Source organism: Astyanax mexicanus, chromosome 5, assembly GCF_023375975.1.
Source record: "Astyanax mexicanus isolate ESR-SI-001 chromosome 5, AstMex3_surface, whole genome shotgun sequence".
NCBI classification, from domain to species: Eukaryota; Metazoa; Chordata; class Actinopteri; order Characiformes; family Acestrorhamphidae; genus Astyanax; species Astyanax mexicanus.
Genome location: NC_064412.1, coordinates 31824332 through 31843869, shown reverse-complemented (window position 1 = coordinate 31843869; position 19538 = coordinate 31824332). Strand labels below are relative to the sequence as shown.

General features: G+C 37.7%; 1 protein-coding gene across 1 annotated transcript; it reads right to left on the bottom strand.

Annotated features, from left to right (window-relative positions):
* Positions 1-1987: 1987 nt before the first annotated feature.
* Positions 1988-6378, bottom strand: s1pr5b (sphingosine-1-phosphate receptor 5b). Its single transcript, XM_007231312.4, has 2 exons — positions 6231-6378; positions 1988-4914 (listed from the first exon to the last, which is right to left on the bottom strand). The coding sequence occupies exon 2, from the start codon at positions 4628-4630 to the stop codon at positions 3416-3418; it is 1215 nt and encodes a 404-aa protein (XP_007231374.2). The 5' UTR covers positions 4631-4914; positions 6231-6378; the 3' UTR covers positions 1988-3415.
* Positions 6379-19538: the final 13160 nt, after the last annotated feature.

The following is a 19538-nucleotide window of genomic DNA, read 5'->3' as shown; positions in this document are numbered from 1 at the left end:
ATTAAATATATACTTTAATGATGTTGCTGTATTAAACAAATAGTATACTGTTTTATATTCACATCAGTGTGAGAGCATCATGAAACCCACAATATGCAGCACAAAATGCCTTTGTGTCACAGATCAGTGGAGACGTGTTGTGAGTTGTGTTTTTTATGATCAGCTCTTTTCACTAATAACTGGATCTATCTTAAATTTCTTCAGCTAAACAGAGACAAGACAACATGTGTATATATATGTATATATATATATATATATATATATATATATACATATATATATATATATATATATATATATATATATATATATATATATATATGTATATATATATATATATATATATATATGGCTCCCTTAAACAGTACCTAGAACCAGAACTAACACTTTGAGGCAGCCTTCAGCCGTAATGCTGCAGTCAGCTGAAATAAACTCCCAGATGCTGTGAGATGGTCTGATCAGAATGTACCCTCTTAAAAACGAGCTGAAAACATATCTGTTTACATGTGCTTTCCAAATGCTAAACTTGCTCTACTTGACTCACTTTTAGCACTTTAGTTCTTTAATTTTAGTTATCAAATTATTAGGACTTTATGAAATTATTGTGTATTTAATTTCTTTTTGTTCTTAGTTTTCATTACTTTTTATTGTTTTAACTTTATTTTAACATTGTTCTATATGTTTTCTTAATATTTGTCTTATTTTTCAATTCTGTACCTTTTAATTCTCTGTTTTAAATGTCATATTTTGTAATTAGATTTCTTTTGTACTTAGTTTGCATTCCTTTTTATACTATTAATTAATTTTTATTTTGTATAACTTTTTTCTACTTGTTCTGAGTCTTAAATCTTTCTGTAAAGCATTTGAAATTGCCTCTGTGTATAAAAGGTGCTACACAAATAAATTTGCCTTGCCTTCTGGCTGAATCTTCTGCAGTTTGACTCTGCAATATGTAGGGCAATGCTATTACCAGATGTACAGATGAGGGGGCCGTGCTTCAACTGCTGTATCTTTTACTGCTGCCACATTTAAGCACACCAATTCTAATAAAAATATTGTAAACATTATTTAAAAACAAGAAGAGTGGTAAATGTCATTGTGATGTTTGTTTTTTTTAGTATAATACTTGTACTATGAGTCCTACATAGCTAAAAAATATAATAGAAACATATACCCACCAGTTATCACTATGCAAACGGCACAACGCTACATAAAGAGTAGTATTAACTACCTTAAAATTGTGTGGTGTTATAATTCTTTTCTAATTATAATGCCATTTCTTGCATTACACACACACACACACACACACACACACACACACACACACACACTCACACACACAGTGTGTAAGACTGGTGGAGAAGAACATGCCAAAATGCATGAAAACTGTGATTATAAACCAGGGTTATTCCACCAAATATTGATTTCTGAAGCTTTATGAATATGAACTTGTTTTCTTTGCATTTTTTAAGCTCTGCATCTTTTTTGCTATTTTAATCATTTTCTGCAAATAAATGCTCTAAATTACAATATTTTTATTTGGAATTATATCAATTATAAAACAACAATGTTAATTTTGCAATGTTCATTTTACTCAAACATATATCTATAAATCGCAAAATCAGAGAAACTGGTTTAGAAACTGAAGTGGTCTCTTAATAAGTGTGTGTGTGTGTGTGTGTGTGTGTGTGTGTGTGTGTGTGTGTTTGTTTCTGTGCGTGCGTGCGTGTGTGTGTGCACAAACACCAATACTGTTTTTGTGCCTGATTTCTGTGCTAAAAATTCATATTACATTTAAAAATATAATTTATACATATTTTTACATGTTGCACTTTGTATGTTTACTCATGAAATAAACAAAACACCATATGTAATTTAACTGGGGTGCTCAAACATTTCCATATAACTGTATGTGTGTGTTTATAGTTTATAGTAATATAATGCTAAACAATAGGATTTACATCATGAAAGAAACATACAGTTCTGGTTGTATAGAAATGTTTATTATTAAGATAATACTTATTATTTCGAAGTGTTAGGTATAATGCATATAAGTACATAAGTTAGGTTCAGTTTTACTTGACAATAAAAAAATAGGCTTAAAAAAACATTTGAAAATATTAAACACAATTCAAAACAAAGTATGTAATGCATATTTGTGGTAAGAGATGCATTGTAAAGGCAAGAGAAACTGTACACAGTGCCACTTACATACAAAAATCATGTACCTTCAGCAAATAAAGCCAGTAATGATGGTGACAGTTGATGGTTATCAAAATAATATTTACAGTGCAATACATTGTGCATTTTGCACCACTGGGCTGAAACACTGGTGTTGTTTTCTGTCGTGCCTGAAATGTATTTCAGTATTTCAGTAGCCCTGATATGGCAGTGCCTTCATCACAGCAACAGTGAAGCTAGAATAAGAGAGCTAGCACTGCACGATTCAAAAGATACCTAGACTTCAGAGACAGACAGAGACAGGCAACATGGTACCTTAACTAATATGGTAGGCATTTCTTTTGGTAGCAATGTCCATGTAATATAGTGGTCATGTCTTGTAAAAGGCTCTTTCAGCATCTACATTGGTCCCAAGTGCTAGCAAAATAAGCTTCTCTTCATAAACCTCCAAAGGATTATTCCATTTTGGCTCCATTTTCTGGTGGCTTTTTAATGGCTGTGCATGAACATTCGTTCCACAGTTCTCAATATAAAATGTATTAATTAGTCTCAGGTTCAGTGGATTTTCGAACCAGCGATACCCATATTTACAGAGACCGTTCTCATCTTTGCAGTCTTTATCATTCTTTCGACTCGGTTACAGTTTTATTGGGTGTCACCATGTGGTTGCAAAGGTGTTACCTGAAGACTGTCTGTTGTGGCGACACTGAAATCTGCTCATACCTGATTTGAAATTCAAGCACCTGCTTTGACCTACAGTTTTCTCACCACAAGTTGACATTCAGTCATGTTTGGTCCTGAAATCCTTGTGCCCTGCACAGGGTTTCCTTGGTGTGGGAAAGATACAGCTTCTCATGCATGTACTGACTGTTCTCAATTAGAGTACAGATTTATTAGTTGATTACTCAGTGAACTCACGCTAAGGTGACTGATCTGTCTGTGCTTGTGACTCGCTCTGAGAATGCTCAAACATGCAGCTCACTCCCAGAGGCATCATTCACAAGGCTAGAACATTTTCTGGTGCCTTAAACAATTTTGATGCCGCATGATAACACCTGGGCTGAGATCAAGCGATCATGATTTGACTGTAAGCTTGTCTGCTGCTTGCAGGTATTCCGCTTGCTAGTTCTCAGAGTTGTCAAACAGCGTTTGATCACTCTCAAAGGCTAAGGACACCTCACAGGCTTGAGGTGTTCCTGGGTGCCTAAACAGTTTGTTATCACAGTTGAGAAGCTCACAATTTAACAGATTGCAGCCTGACCAGTTTTGGGTAGAGGATTCTGATTGGGGAGGATGTCCCATTCCCAGAAGAGATGGTCGTCTCCAGGCCACGGTTAATAACCACGTCCGTCTTGGTGAGACTACACTCCAGGAAAGGCACCCCGATCTTCTTCACCTGTCCGTCTTCAGTGATAAGGCAGCGGCGGCAGAGCAGTTTGATGATGGCCTTGCGCATGTCCTTGCTGGTCAGCGTGTAGATAATGGGATTGATCAGTGAATTGATCATGGCAACTCCCAGGAAGTAATCTGCCTTGAAGAGAATTTTGCATTTTCCAGCTGGGCACACAAAGTCCAGCAGCAGGAGCACAAAGAGCGGCAGCCAGCAGGCGATGAAGACGCCTAGGACGATTGTCACTGTCTTCAGCAGGGCCATGTACTTCTGGGAGCGGCGTGCTAGTCCCTTGCGCTGCAGGCTACCCAGCTTCTTTGTGTTAGCCTTGACTGTGTGGAAGATGCGACCATACAGCACTACAATGGCCAGCAGTATGGCGGTGAAGACGGACACACAGCAGAGCACATAGTACTTGGAGTAAAGCGGCAAAACAGTAGAGCATATCTCTAGCTTGCCTATACAGTTCCAACCCATGATGGGTAGCACACCAAGCAAGATGGACAGTGCCCAGCTGGCACTGATTAGTGCAAACATGCGGTTACGCTTGGTGCCATGGTAGGGTTGCATTTTCACCATTGTGACATGGCGCTCAATGGCGATGGCCAAGAGGCTGATCACTGAGGCTGCCAGCGTGATGAAAACCCCACCCTCCCTCAGGAACCATAACAGAGGAGTCAGCTTGAGGGTATAGGGCCCTGACATCATGATATTGACCATGTAGGTGAACCCAGCCAGCAGGTCCGATAGAGTCAGGTTGCCCAGGAGGTAGTACATGGGCAGGTGAAATTTCTTATTCTTCCAGATGGCCACTAGGACAATGGCGTTTTCCAGCACGATGAGCATACAAATCAGAAGGAAGGTGATGGCCTCTGGTTTGAGGCCATCCTTGTATTTGTCCTGCTTAAGTTTCCCTGTGTAATTGTAGTGCTGTTGGATGATGTCACAGCTTTGGTACTTTTGGTAGAGTTCTAGAACTCCAGAGGAGGTGATAGTAGTGGATGCAGTGAAGGGCAGAGATGTTGGAGAAGCTTCGGATGCAGAGTGAGATGCTGCCATGACTCTGCAGTGAGACAGGTAACTTGTTTAAGGAGCTATTCTTCAGTGCTTTCCAATAGTCCTTTGGCTTAGCATGGTCCACGACCTGCTTAAGGACAAGAGTCAAGGGTAGATGAAGATAAGGAGACCAAAGAGCCAAAATGTTGCAGTTTCAGGTTCTTGCTTGAAGTGTCCAGAGCACCAACTTCATGAGCCAGGTTCCACTGGTGTACAGAGGTGTTTCACCACTAGAGAGAGCCAGTTAGCAACACTGCCTTGATGTTCCAGTCAGGAAATTTGAAATTCTGCAATGCCAAAACACAGAAAAACTGGAATTAGTATGGAGACCTTTTTAAAATCCAGACAAATTGGTTAAAATCTAAATTAATCTAGGTTCATTTAAGTTTTATTTCTAAAGCTTTGTACATGGACTACAATTACAACAGTTTTATATTTCCTTTAAAATAAATGTTATACCACTTTTATATAACAATCTATACATATACAAATTATTTACAGTTACAGTATTGCATTATATATAAATATAGCATTTTCTGGCCAACTTGGCCGACTGTTGTTTTCAAATTCTGGCTTATCTAAAATCTCTCTTCCCAAGTACAATGCAATTCACTGGGCGACAGCACCCAAACAAAAGTTCAGGAATGTTTCTCCACTTTGCGCCTCGCTTGCACACATGGTAGCATTTTCTATTCTCTTGTTGCAAAAGTTCAGTATGTGAAGTTGGAGTCTATACTATGCAGAATCAAATACCAGTGTTCACCACTCTAAAGTGATTTCAAACTATGTAATACTGATTCACATGCCAAGCTCATATATGCTGTATAGCTTGGCTACAGCCTACACATGTGTGCAATTTTCCTCACTGAAAGATCCCACTCCAGACAAGGAATCGAGAAGAGTACAAATAAATGTACCTTGCTACACTGAACAGACTTATAACACTCCACTATTAAACTCCAACTATGGAGCGATGGATGAGGTTTGGAGGTTAGAGAAGTTGTTCTGTCATTCATCAGATCTCTAATTCTGTAATTAATTAGTAATCAGTGTGAATGTTGTTGAAGTAAAAGCAGAAATAACAATTTAAACTTAATTTAAGCAAAAAAAAAGGTGTTAGGTATAAAAGTGTTGAGTTCTCTGTAAAGCTGCAGAATTGGGTTCCAGTACATCTTCTTTCATTGTAAACACATTGTAAAATCTCAAAGTGTCTTTGAGGTATGAATTGGATAAACTCATTATTTCGCATTGGATTTTTCCAGTAAAATAAAAAAAAGGTTAAACAGATTGTTACAACACAAAACAATGTTTTTAGATTAAACTGACAAATCACAAATCTGTCAAATCTTAACTTTTTAGTTGATTTAAAATTGAACAATAAAGCTCCAACAAGTCTCTCAGAAAAGTGCATATACTGCTATTTCACTTAAAACACATTGAATCTGAGTAATTGGAAGCAGTTAAAAGCAATTCAACATCTGGTAATGAGCAAACATAATAGCTTTAAGTTGTAATGCTGCAGTAGAATGCCAAGCAAGATCTCTATTCACATATTTATCTCTAACAACTGGATTATTAAGAAGCTACAAAACTTGGAACTTACCACTGATATGGAGAAGAATGTCCAGCAACTCGTCCAGAAAGAGGGAGTGTATGACTTACCCAGACATTACAAAGTCTGAGAAGCACAATGACACAGATAGGATGGAATACAAGCTGAAGAAAGAAGTGGGCTGGGCTTTCTTTCTGACTCACTCTCTCTCTCTCTCTCTCTCTCTCTTTTGCTCTCTCTCTCTCTTACTCTCTTTCTCTCTGGTTTCCCTTGTCTCCTCCCATTTTGTGGTCTTTTGAATTTCAGAATAAATACATTGGAGGGAGAACATAATTCAACATGACCTACATGAAATGAACACTAATTAGTTGTGTCACTCTCGCATGCATATACCCTCTATGACATAATGATGGGCCATTTAATTGCAGAGTGCAGGAAAAGCATAGAAAAGCTTGAGGCTTCCAGCTGTTCTTGATTAGGTTCTACATCATGCACTGAATAATGCACATTTTAAACTTTAAACCATCCATTCATCTCCTTATCCTTTTTTGCTTTAATATTCATTAGGGAGGTGGGTCCAACAACTATCCAGAATCGTTGGACACAAGGAAGGAATACACCCTGGACCAGGTGCCAGTTTATTGCAGGGATTAAATAAATGTAATAAAACTTAATTTATTTATCTATTGATACTTAATATTGAGCTTACATCCTCTATCCTAGTGAGGTTGATGGGTGGTCCAAGAAATGCTTACCTGAAATATTTGGCTGCATTGCATAAATACCTCTGGAAAAAGGACACCAGTCTATTGCAAGGTTCAAATAAACTTCAGAGTTCATCAAATGTACTAAAGCTTTTGTACAAATTAAAGATTCTAAATTTTTACTGTCATGTCACAGAGTACAGGGGTACATGTGAGTGAAAAACTTGGGTGCAGATTCCCACAAGTGCAGGGTTCCCGCTGGTCCTTAAAATGTCTTAAATTAAAATGGGTCTTAATTTCTGAAATTTACTGTAAATTTGCTTCAGGTATTACATTTTCTAATGGTCTGTTTAATGCCAGTGGGAAAGCACATATTAACATTAGCGGCAAGTTAGCTAATGTTACCGGCAAGAGAACTAAGTTTAGCGGGCGCTAGCTAACATTAGCGGCAAGCTAGTTAACGTTAGTGGAGAAAGAACAAAGGTAACGGAGAGCTAGCAAATGTTACCGGAGAGAGAACTAACATCAGTGGCAAGTTAGCTAACATTACCCTGGAGAGAACAAAGGTTAGCGGAGAGCTAGCTAACATCGCCCGAGAGCTAGCTAGCAGCAAGCTTGCTAAAATTAGTGGGGAGAGGTTACCAAAGAAATTATGACTAAATTTTTGGGCCTTAAATTATATTTATTTCTTAAAAAGCATTAAATTTCACTTTTAAAATGGTGCAAGAACCCTGTAGTGTGCAGAGAACAATATTTACAACAAGTAAAATAGTAAAATGAAATAGAATATACAGATAACTTTACAATATACACAATACGCACAATACACACAATAACAATACACATAATCACTTACACTATAGACATACCATATTGACATATGATATTGCACAGCGATACTGTATGTTAAGTATGATTGTATATGTATATATATATATATATATATATATATATATATATACATATACAATGCTATATAGATGTGCAGATATCTAGAGTATGTGTGTGAAAGTGAGGAAATAGTCCTGTAGGTAACAGAGTAATTATGAGTGCAGTGCAGGTACAGAATGAGTTGTGTGGTAAGTACAGGGTGCAGAATGCTGAATGTGGGATACGTATGGATATATGGAATAAGCATTTAGGCTAAAATTTTCATGCATTTGCATGCATAATTTTCCAATGAATTCTTCCTGACATTACCTGGGAAATAAAGATGTATCTGCTTAGTTAGAACTTTCTAAAGAACTGTGTAAAAGATAAACAATCAGCTTTATTGGATATCATTCAGTTGTTGTTGATAGTGGCAGCAGTTCAAGATCCTGTTATTGTGCCCCTGCTTTCCAAGCTGTCGTTCACTGTGTGTTTCAGTTATGGTAATCTTTCCGCCACAGTCTCAAGTTCAGACTTGTCCTTAAACTTTCTTCCACTTGGCTGGGAATTTTTGAGCATGGGTGATGTTGCAACAATTCCCCTTTAGGAAACCAAACCTGTGTGAGAACCTCTCTGCAAGCTGCAGGGCTAGGAGAACTACCTGTTTGCACACCTGTGTATGGGCTATGTTAGTGTAGTGGGTGGAAGTAGGTCATTGTTTTCACAGATGGGCATTTTAATTAAATTCAAATGTCTCTAAATGCGATAGGCCTTATGCCAGCCACAGTTTGTCAGTTTGGCCTTAGTGAACGCTTAGTGCCTGCCTGTTTCATCAGTCTGTTGGCTATATTTAAAGTGCCTTTATAGTTTAAATGTTTATAGTCTAGGTTATAATCCATGAGTAATATAATAATAAACATATATTAAATGTTTTAATATTTAAATAAAGATATGAAGTTTTTATAATGAACAGCAATGCCATCCATTAGCTACTACCATCCAGGTTAGTAGCTGCTGGAGTTTTTTTTAAAACCTCAGTGTCACTGCTGAACAGCATCCTGAGAGGCAGCGTCCTGTGACCACTAATGAAGAGCTAGAGGATGACCAACATGACAAACTGTGCAGCAACAGATTCAGAGCTGCTCCCTCTGGTTGTACAAGCAGCTAGGTAGCAGTGTGTAATAGAGCGGACAGGGAGTAAAAAACTCAGTGTTTAAAAACTCCAACAGCACTGCTGTCTCCATTTGTACCAGCACCACGACAGTGTCACTGCAGAACTGCAGCAGGGCAAGAATGACCCACCACCCAAATAATAGCTGCTCTCTTTGGCTCTCCTGTGGGACTTGACTAAAGTTGAAAAACAGGGTGAAAGAAGGATAATAAATTATACATAGAAACAGAAGAAATATAGTCTGTCATTATAAAACTAAAGAGTGCTCCTGTATGCTTTAGAAGACTTAACAGTTAAATCTAATGTCAGATGTTTGAGTGTTTAGTGTTTAGTATAGTGTTTATTCCAACCTTTAACTTTAGTACAGCTTCCATTCTTCTCAGAAGACTCCCTTTCAGTGTTTTTATAAAAATATGCAGGGCAATCTTTCCACATCCCCAAAGTTCACTCAGAGGGGGCTTTAACACCTGACTGGTTTGGTCTAAACTAAAAATGCAGGTGTTAAAGGTGCCACAAACCACAGGCCAGACCTAAAAAAACAAAATTTGTTCACACCAAAAGAGGTTGTCTTGGTCGGGATCAACTAAACCATGGTCTGATTTGCTTCCACTATGAAAACACTTTTTTTTAAACATGTTTCAGACTTCTGGACCAATTACAGAAAGATAAGGTAGGCTGTCCTCACTGATTCAGTAACAGAAGAAGAAAAATAAATGGTGCTGTACTTAAATTCGTAATTAAATTTGACATGCATGCAGTAGTATGGACAAAACGCTTATGATTGAGTCCTGTATTTACTGTGACTATAGATTAAAACATATATATTTATAAACAGAAATATAAGAAATCTAAGGGTAGAGGCTTGAGGTGGGCAACCTCTTCCCTTAGTTAAAAAAGAGACAGTGCCCTATTGGCTGCCCTTCTTGGGGGAAAAAAAAGTATAATGTGTCCCATCTATTGTTGCCCTTCTGCCCTTCCAGTAGAAAGAAATGGGGTTGAAAAAAATAGGATTTTTTTTGCCCCCACCCTTTAAAAAACAAAGTCTGCCAGTTTTCAGTGGAATGATGGAGGACACAATCATCTGTGGGTGTTTTCAGAACTGAAATAAGAATAGAGTTTGATTGTCTCTTTCTTAAACATGAAAGTAATGTTTATCTGATGAGGGCAGTGTTGGTGGTCTCCCAGGTCCAGCAGGGTAGTTAGGCTTCACATTTTTTCTGTATCGTTGAATCAGTTTTTGAACTCTTTTGAGCAGTTCTGGAAACTCATTTTTTCAGTCTTTCTTTTGAGTTTCTCTTTCCTTGTGCAGGAGGATTATCTCAGGTCTGATCTTCTCAGTTAGTATCTTCTGAGAAAAATAAATAACATTAAGCATTCAAATACTTTATTGCGAAAACAGCCTGTTTGGAAGGTATACTGGTTGTGACATCACTATCACATGAGCACAGGAAGATTTTACCTTGTGAAGGTTACTGCCAATAAAGGTTGCTGAGGTTGCTGTGGACACAGCTGGTTCCTCTTTTCCCCATGGCTAAAAAGCCTCTAAAATGTGCCATCTATGATGATCAGTGATGGCATAGTTACCTTAAAAAGTAACCTAATTGCTAATTTCTACTTTAAAATGTATCTTAATTACTTTTAAAATCAATAAATAAATAAAATAACTTAGATTACATTCAGCAGCTGCTGACAACACCCTTGAAAGCTAAATTTCACTTTGTTGCCAGCACAGAGTCTACAACTAAACTTAAATGAAAACGCTGGTGTAAAATTGACTTTGGTGGTAGTAAAACATGATAAAGATTACTAACTTTTTTAAATAGCCCATCCCTGTTCTCCTGCAGCTTTCCAAAATCCAGTAGTTTTGTACTTTTTGCCTAGCACTCTTTACAACGGCCACTTCTGGGCATATTTTGCCCAGATAAATCTCTTTTTACACCAGACTCAGAGGAGCTCCACACCTCCTTGGTTCTGACATTTAAAATGAGGCATTAATAACTTTAAAAGTGCACAAAACGTTTATTAAAACCAAAAAAAAGCAAAAATGTATCTTTTTAGTAAGAAAAATGACAAAAATAATACAACACAATGACTTGATGAGTAACTTTAATCTGATTAGTAGATTTGAAACAGTAACTCATTAGATTACTCATTACTAAAAAAGTGGTCACTGGGTGGTTACTAATAATGGGTCTCTGACATCACTGATGATGATGTGCCCTCTAGACCATTAAAATGTCATAAAGTGCCTTTACAACAGAAAAGGATGAAGCTTTAAAGGGTCTTATATGCACACCCTGTTTTTTTTTTTTCATTTTTAGTAGGGAACATGGGGCTGTACAGAGATCTCCTACAGATGAGAAAACATGGTAAAGTGAACAGTTAGGTGCCCCTTTAATGAAGAAGTCCCACCAATGTGCAATTTTATTAAACATGGTGCATCATACACTCTAAGAAACAGAGGTACAATATAAGTACTTTTTGTACTCAAAGATACATTCTTTATAATTGTATCCTCAAAGGTACAATATTGGTCTTTACATGGTCAGACTTGTTCCATCTAAAGTACAAAGTCATTCCTAACAGCAATAAGTACAGATTTGTACCATTTAACCAGACAAAAGGTACATTCAGTATTCTCTATCACTGTACTAATATACAATATATATTTTAATTGCACATTGTTTCATTTGAAAGCCAGACAATTTTGGATCATCAAGTTCTTGACACATATTTGGTTAATAATAATGTTTATAATCTTTACTGGCACAAAAAATCATGGGTACAAAAAATGACTTTCACTAAAAGTTACTTTGTTGTACCTCAATAAAAGGTACAGCCCCATCGACAAGCTTTATACTCTTTTAAGTACAAATCTGTACTTCTTGGTGTGTAGCTTTTTGAGAGCTGGTTGGACCTCATGTCATGTAGTAGGTTTTCCAACACTGGTTACTGCAGTTGCTGAAGATATCCTAAAGAATTCAGTCCCGCCAACTGTACACAACACAGGGAAGCGAATCAGAACAGAGGCTAAGCCTGGTGGTCGCAGACATTTGGAGACCACTTGGATGGATGTATGGGTTCTGAAGCTTCTCAAGTCAAAACTAAAGCTACTGGAGCTGCAAGACTTCCTCAGGTTCCTCCATTCAGCTTCAGCTAAGCGGATTAACTGATAGCGAGACACACTGATAGTGTGTAATCTCCTGATGGACAGATAGCAGGGATTGGGTCTGGCTCCTCTCTCCCCGTTAGTGCCACTGTGTGTGAAGAGGCTTTAAGGCCAGGCCTCTGTCTGCCCTGGTGTGTGTAGAGTATCTTAAAGAAGCACTGTTGACATACTGGCAAGCTCAGACTCTCCCAAAACATAAACATCTCTAATCGCCTTCTAAACTGTGGACCCTCCAGCTGCCTTGAATGCAAGAACATGGCTTTAAATGTTCAACCAGGCTATGAAGCACTCAATGGTGGCATAGATGTCTTCTTTGTTTTATACGTTTCTTGAAATCTTTATTCTGTGCATAAGAACATCTCAGATTTCATTGTAATAAGGATCACTTAATTCTTATGTGATTCTTATTTACTATTTATTGTGTATATAAATACATTGTGATGCGGTACAGATGATAAATGTTACTTGAGTTTTTACATGTGAAAACAGATCCTCTTGGCCAAAAATGAACACATACAGTGCTGTGAAAAAGTACTTGTCCATTTACGGATTTATTTTTGTTTGTTTTCAGATAATCAAACCAGTTTTATTATCAGACAAAGATAACCTGAATAAAAACAAAAATAATTTAATAAATGAATATTTCATTTATAAGTAAAAAACCTATTCAAACCAACTTCCCCCATGAATTAACTGTAATGTGAAAAAAAAGGATTTTCGAAAGCTGAGTTCATTTTCATTAGCCAAACCCTTAGAATCAAGAAATCATTTAAATAGATATATTATATATATATATATTATGCCCCAACCTGAGGAAATTCAAAAACAGTTGACAAAGTCATTGACATCTATAAGTCTGGAAAAGGTTACAAAGCCATTTCTAAGTAATGTGCTACTATTGAAAAATGGAGAACACATTGAACACTGGTAACCCTTCCTAGTAGTGAATGGCCTACCAAAATTACTTCAAAAGTGCATGGACAATTCATCCAGGAGGTCACAAGATAACTCAGAACAACATCTAAAGAACTGCAGGAGGACTAAAGAGACCTAAATGGTGAAAATGGTATCCAAGGCGAAAACCACTGTTGACAAAGGCCTTCTGTGATATTCTGTGAAACTTTTTGGAAGGCCTATGTGTCCTTTTCTACAAAACGTTATTTTTCTATGCTGCTTAGCTCCCACACAATGGACTAAACTGACACGTTTGCTTTAAATGTGTATACCTTGTATACCTTTAAATGTAATACCTTTACAATGCAGGTTGTCACCAGTGAAGAACTTGGCCTTTAAATTTTTGTTACTTATTTAATAGCTTTTTTAAATTAATATAATTATGGATTTATTGGTGAATTTACATGGATGAAAAAAGCTAATTAATCTATGTAATGTCTTTTGATCTTATTGGGGCATCGTTTAAGAGTAATATCCTGCAAGAGGGACTGCAGTACAGCTAGACATTAAAAGACCAGAAAAGGAAGTGTGTACGTGTGTGTCTTTGGGGGTTAATGATTTTCCAGATGCTTCAGCAGCAAGTGACCATGCATGAAGCCATCGTATCCTGTCAGTCACTCAGTCTCAGACGCTCACTTGCTCCTTCCGTCTCCTCCAGCTTTCATCTTTCCGTTCAGCTCCATGTCCCGTCCCGGCCTTTACACAAATCTCTCAGAACTCCAGAGAATGGCTTTTCCAACTGTATATCCGTTATTTCTCTCTTGGGAGAGTGAATGTGCCTTTGTGATGGAATATCTAAACCAAGTGCTGAGCTCCAGCGACCACATAAACTGCCTGCTTTTATAGATATACAGTGTATTATTAGTGCTGACCTGATGACCTAATAAACCATCAGACAACCCTGTTGTTGGCACAGGAAAACCAGTTAAACTTGCTTTGTATTGTCGGGAAAGACACCTTTTGCAAACAAGCACAAAACTCCACCCAGCAGAGATGGCCACATCTGCACAGTGTACACAGTAACGGTGGGTAACAAATTTTTCAGTGGGTTTTAATGTGAAAATCATGTGCCCTCACATTATAATTAATGTAGGACAGAAACTTAATATCTTTGCAGCAGCAAAACATATTTAATTAACAAATCTAATTTAGATATGTATTAGTTCCCATTGTAAGATTGTTGTAAAACTGTTACTCAACTTGATTATTCACCTTATTTCTAGTCTGTTTTTGCCTAATTTACAGCAGCATTTTGTGAGAATTGATATTTCTGTTCCCGAGCTTCCCCTACAGACAGTGTAATTCACTTTTACTCTACTGCAATAAATACAAATTTTGCATTGAGTACCTACTCCTACACAGCTGTGCACATGCACCTGTTGACAAGCAACATATAGATGCAATCTCTGAACTGAAGTGGTAGTTACATTAGAAACTCAGGTTATGCAGCATTTTGCATTTTTTGAGGCAAGAGGCCTCAACCAATTCCAAGTTCTATAGTGTAGTTGGAGTGTTCACTTAATATTACTAACAACTGTAAAATATATTTTATTTAGCAGTTTTCCCTAATATTGTATCATTTGCCATTACAGTACCTCCAAAAATGGTAACAAATGCTAGCAAAATGCTAACAACATTGGGAGAGACAAACTGCAGCTAAAATAATGTCACTAGACATCTTACACTCTAGTCTGGACTTTACCTAACTCAAATTTTGCTGCCTTGGTAACTCTGTAAGAATGCAAACACAGTTGAAATGTTGAAATAATTTTAAATAAAACTGCACGTGTTTACTAGTGGCTGGGATATACACTACTAGTCAAAGGTTTTAGAACACCCCCATCTTATCCCCTTTATTTTTGCCATTTTGGCTTTTTAGGTCCAGTCAGTAACCGGAAATGGTACAAAATCCACTGTACAAAGTTTTTATTCTCCAGTTGGAAACTGGAGAAAACTGGTACAGAAAGAGGTCTGGCTGACCCACATGGCAATGACTTCGGCTCAGCTTAACATTGGACTAAGTCTCAGTTTTAGCAGTGAAAAGAAGAATTAGAGGCCTGCAGGTGAAGTGCAGTATTAAAGTCATTACCTAGCTAAGGTTAGCCAGCCTAAGTGAGCCAGGATGGCTAAGAGAGCTTCTCTTGAAATCAAGCCGGCACACTTCTTCTAATAGTGTTTAGTTGAACTCTAGGTAGTAGAGTGTCCGTAGATGTGATGAAAGAAGTGGCTCCAAAGACTGTGTATACAAACAAAACTGACCAATTTAAAAATACATCACAAACACACGTCTATTGCAGACATTTTTCTTTATGTAGTCACTCAAAATACCATATGGAGACCCTTCATTTTCTCACCCAAATCCTGATTATTTATATTAACCAGAAGACTAAGCTGAGCAGACACTGTCCATCTGACTCCAGTCACAGTCATACGCACTCATTCTCTTTCTCTTTTGCTCTCTCTTTGTCACACACACACACACACACACACACACACACACACACACACACACACACACACACACACATACACACACCACACACACAGTTCCTCACTGCTGATAAGCCTTCAGTGTGGGTCACAGGGGCAGAGATAAAGGCCACATTCCCCAGCCGACCGTTACCACTTCAGATTTTGTGCGTCATTCTTCACCTCCACTCCCCTGCACTGTTTCAAATGACTGTCCTCACGTTCTCGCAAGCTTCTTCTCTGTGGTACACCGACCACTAAGCTGCATGAATTAAAACAGTTGACTCATCACAGGCCTGGGTTTATTTTCAGCAGAACTGAATAACCTTATGAAGCTATGCAAGAAGGACTTATGAGGGTTTGTCTGGTTTATGTACCCTTAAGCAGTGGTTCCTGATTGAGTTCCTACTCTAGCTAGAGTTCTGAACTACAGTGCGAAGGATCATTTTACTGAAAGTCATTAACAAACCGTTATTTATTCAGCCAGTATACTTTCAATATATATTTCAGTCAGATCAACATCAAGTTGAATGAAGTTCTCTGTTCTCAGGAGAGATGTCTGAGCATATTACACTGAGGAAAATCCATAATCGACAATCAAAACACTTTTATTCTTGACAGAGAAAGAAAATCAAGCTCTACTCTCAATGCTTAAGATATGAAAACATACACAGCAGTTTGCATCCATCCTTCTTGCACTGTGGAAAGACAATCTCAATGCTGTGGGTCTGAGAAGATGTGGAGCAGATCAAACTAACAGACTCAAACTGCTGCAGCTGTTTAAGATCCCAGATTCCAGACCTCAACATCATTGAACGCGTTTGGGAGGACTTAAATAATGAGATGCTGAATATGTGCCTAAAACTTTGGTTTACCATAGTGGAGTTTTGGAGGAGTGGAAAGATATCCCAACAGATTTATGCACAAACACAGAAAGTGAGTCTTCTAAAAAGAATGGAGGCTGTAATAAAGGTAACTTGGGCCTTCTGTTCTTCCCACTAGAAAAAAAATACTTGCATTAAAATATTGAGGATTTCAAATCTATCAAGTTTCCACCTGCAATTTTTATAACATTACATTTGTTTGTGTTTAGTGCTTCACCCATTAAAAACTTCAGTCCTTTACTCTCAGAGCTACAGTTTTGTAATTATGATTGTCAGTTTCATTGGCTTGAGAGCAAAACCCTGTGGAGAGTAAAACACTACAAGATATGCTATATCAACCAACAGTTCATTACAGCTTCTCCATTACAGTTAGCAGCTAAATAAGGTAGTAAACACGGTATTTCACTGTTTGACACTCTTGTTTTCCTCTGTCTAAAACCTTGAGGTGTTTCAGTATAAACACTGTTAACCAGCAAAAAAAACACACATCTTATCATACTGACTTACAGACTGCAAATGTGGGCAATGTGGATTACACATACAATACTGTGTATAAGTATGTGTGTGGTACACATGTTCCTATGAAATGTCCAATTCTTTAAAAAAATGTACGTGGTGCTTGAAAGTTGAAAGTTTTAGTTTGGACATCTTCATTCAGTGGGGAGACTATTGTGTTTGTTTGGGGGGACTTTTATTGATTGGTTTCCCTCCAAAATGACAGAAGGCGATATCACAACATTTCCTGTTTGGTGCTATTTAAGGCTGTATGAGCTGTTTGAGCCTATGGAGTTATGACTGTATGATTTCTTTTGTTAAGCAACTTGCAAAAGGCAAATCAATGTAAATATTCATTTAATTATTATAATTTTTTACACTTGGAGATCTTAACAAAGTGTCCTCCCATGTTTTTCTCCTGAACCTTCACACTCTCCTCACAAGACAAAAAAGGGAAACTGTTGCAGCGCGAGAATCATTTGTGAGCGCTGACTTGTGAAAACGATTCCCATCCATCAGGAAAGAAGTGCTTAAAGACCTCATTTACACAGATAACACCCTGCGGAGAGAGACACTGAGGGGGTGTGTGGGAGTGTACTTTGTGTTAAAGGCCATCTATGTACTCTTTTGAATGGCTTTACCTCAATGTAATGTAATAATCAGCCAAGACTCCAATGCGCTGAGAGGGAAAGACTGTCAACTTTCGGGTAATGTTAGCTTATAGCTAGCAAGTTAGCCTCAATAATCATACACTCACACTAACTTAGAAAATGTTCAGCACTGCAGGTTGGTATCTTCAGCACTTGAACTAGATTGCAACTAACTCATTGCTGTCCTGCAAAAACTTTGTATCTCCATTTTTGCCAATTTTATTACTTTGACATAATGTACTCTGACATTTGTTTTTATATTGTCAGAATTTCTTGATAAACAAAATGCTCCAAAATTATTATTTTTTGCTTGACACTAACAATATGCCAGTCTTAAATGCTAAAATGTTGGCTAACCAGCACCAGGCCAGCATTAATCATCTTAGACCTGGAATTCATGCTGATTTGAGCTGCAGATATTAACATGACCTTAAATGGACATCTTGTGCACAATGCCAGGCCTCCACCAGCGTGCAAAAACCAATGATGAAAGCAGGCGATATGGGTAAAGGGTGAAATGTGATTGGGCCTTAGTTAAAGTGTACAATGTTAAATACTAATGTGCTTTATTAAATTGATCAAATATTTAATATTCAGCAGTTTGGCAGTTTTAGTGGTGTTTGTCCTATTTTTCATATCTTTTCAGTGTTAAGTGTTCAGTTTTGTCTTGACCCAATCCCATTTCTCTTTTCTACACTGATCCCTTGTTTTTGACTGTAACCCTTTCCCTTGAAACAGAGTTACAAAAGGAAGAGGTGAAATATTCCCCTAAGAATTGGGATAACCTTTCACGCACCCGATACAGATATAGCTATAACAGTGGCGCAACCAAAATGCTGATTAACTAGTTAACTTTAGGTCATTGTATGTTTTCAGAAAGGGGGCAGGTTGTTGTCCATTCCTTAAGTTTTTTATTTTCATTAAATGATGCAGCCTCTGCAATCTAATGCAGCATTTAAGGTGGAACGGGAAAGTAAAGTTCACTAGTTAGTTAGCTAGATATATTATGCGTGTTATGAAGAAAATGGCCATAGAACATTAAAACTACACATTAAACTATGGTCATATGATGGTTCTCATAATTTTTAACATGGAAAATACTCAAATTTGTGAGTTTGGTCGCTTGTGCTGCCATCTTGCCAGTGATTCTCATAGCCACCCTCCAAGACAACCCTTTAGCAAGCACCTAGCAACACGTTAGCAACACCATAGCAACTGCCACAGACACCATAGCTACACCTTAGCAACCATCACTGATACCATAGCAATACCTTATCAACCACCTTGCAAGACCATATCAAACACCACAAATACCATGTCAAAAGTTACAGTGTACAAATTTTCTTAATAATCTTTTCAAATATTTATCAGTTTTGCTGTTGTTTGTCCTATTTTTAGTTTCTTTTCAGTGGTAATTCAACTCTGTTGTTTTTCAGCTGGATGATTTCACAGTGCAGTGTGTTCCTCTTGTTGTCTGTATGATGTCAGTCAGTGCAGCTGATAGTCTTCAGTTATTTCTGCAGTTACAGTGTGACCGGAGCGCACTGATAAGCCGTCATCCCGCCGTGCATTAGTGTACAGGATCCAATAACTGCGTCACAGGACACTTACTTTTAATTAAATGTAGCAGTGTGTGTTTGTGTAATGTGGATGATGCTGTGTGTGTGTGTGTGTGTGTGTGTGCTTTTTGGTGCTGCTCGCTGCAGTTTCTGTCCCTGCCTTGGCCCCTGGCATGCATCGCACACCAGGAGATTAAACAAAACCAAAAGCCAGTAACGACCTACACAAGCTCAAGCCGCAGACAGCGTGCTCGACTCTCCGCCACTCTGTGAAGCCTGAGAAAAAAAAGAAAGACTGAAAGAAAGAAACATTCTTTGTTTGCTTGTTTGTTTCACTAGTTAGTTTTATCAAATTTTCCGCTGTTGATCTTCACTAATGTGATAGAGCCCCACATTTAAACAATTTATATACAGCTCTGGATACAAATAAGACA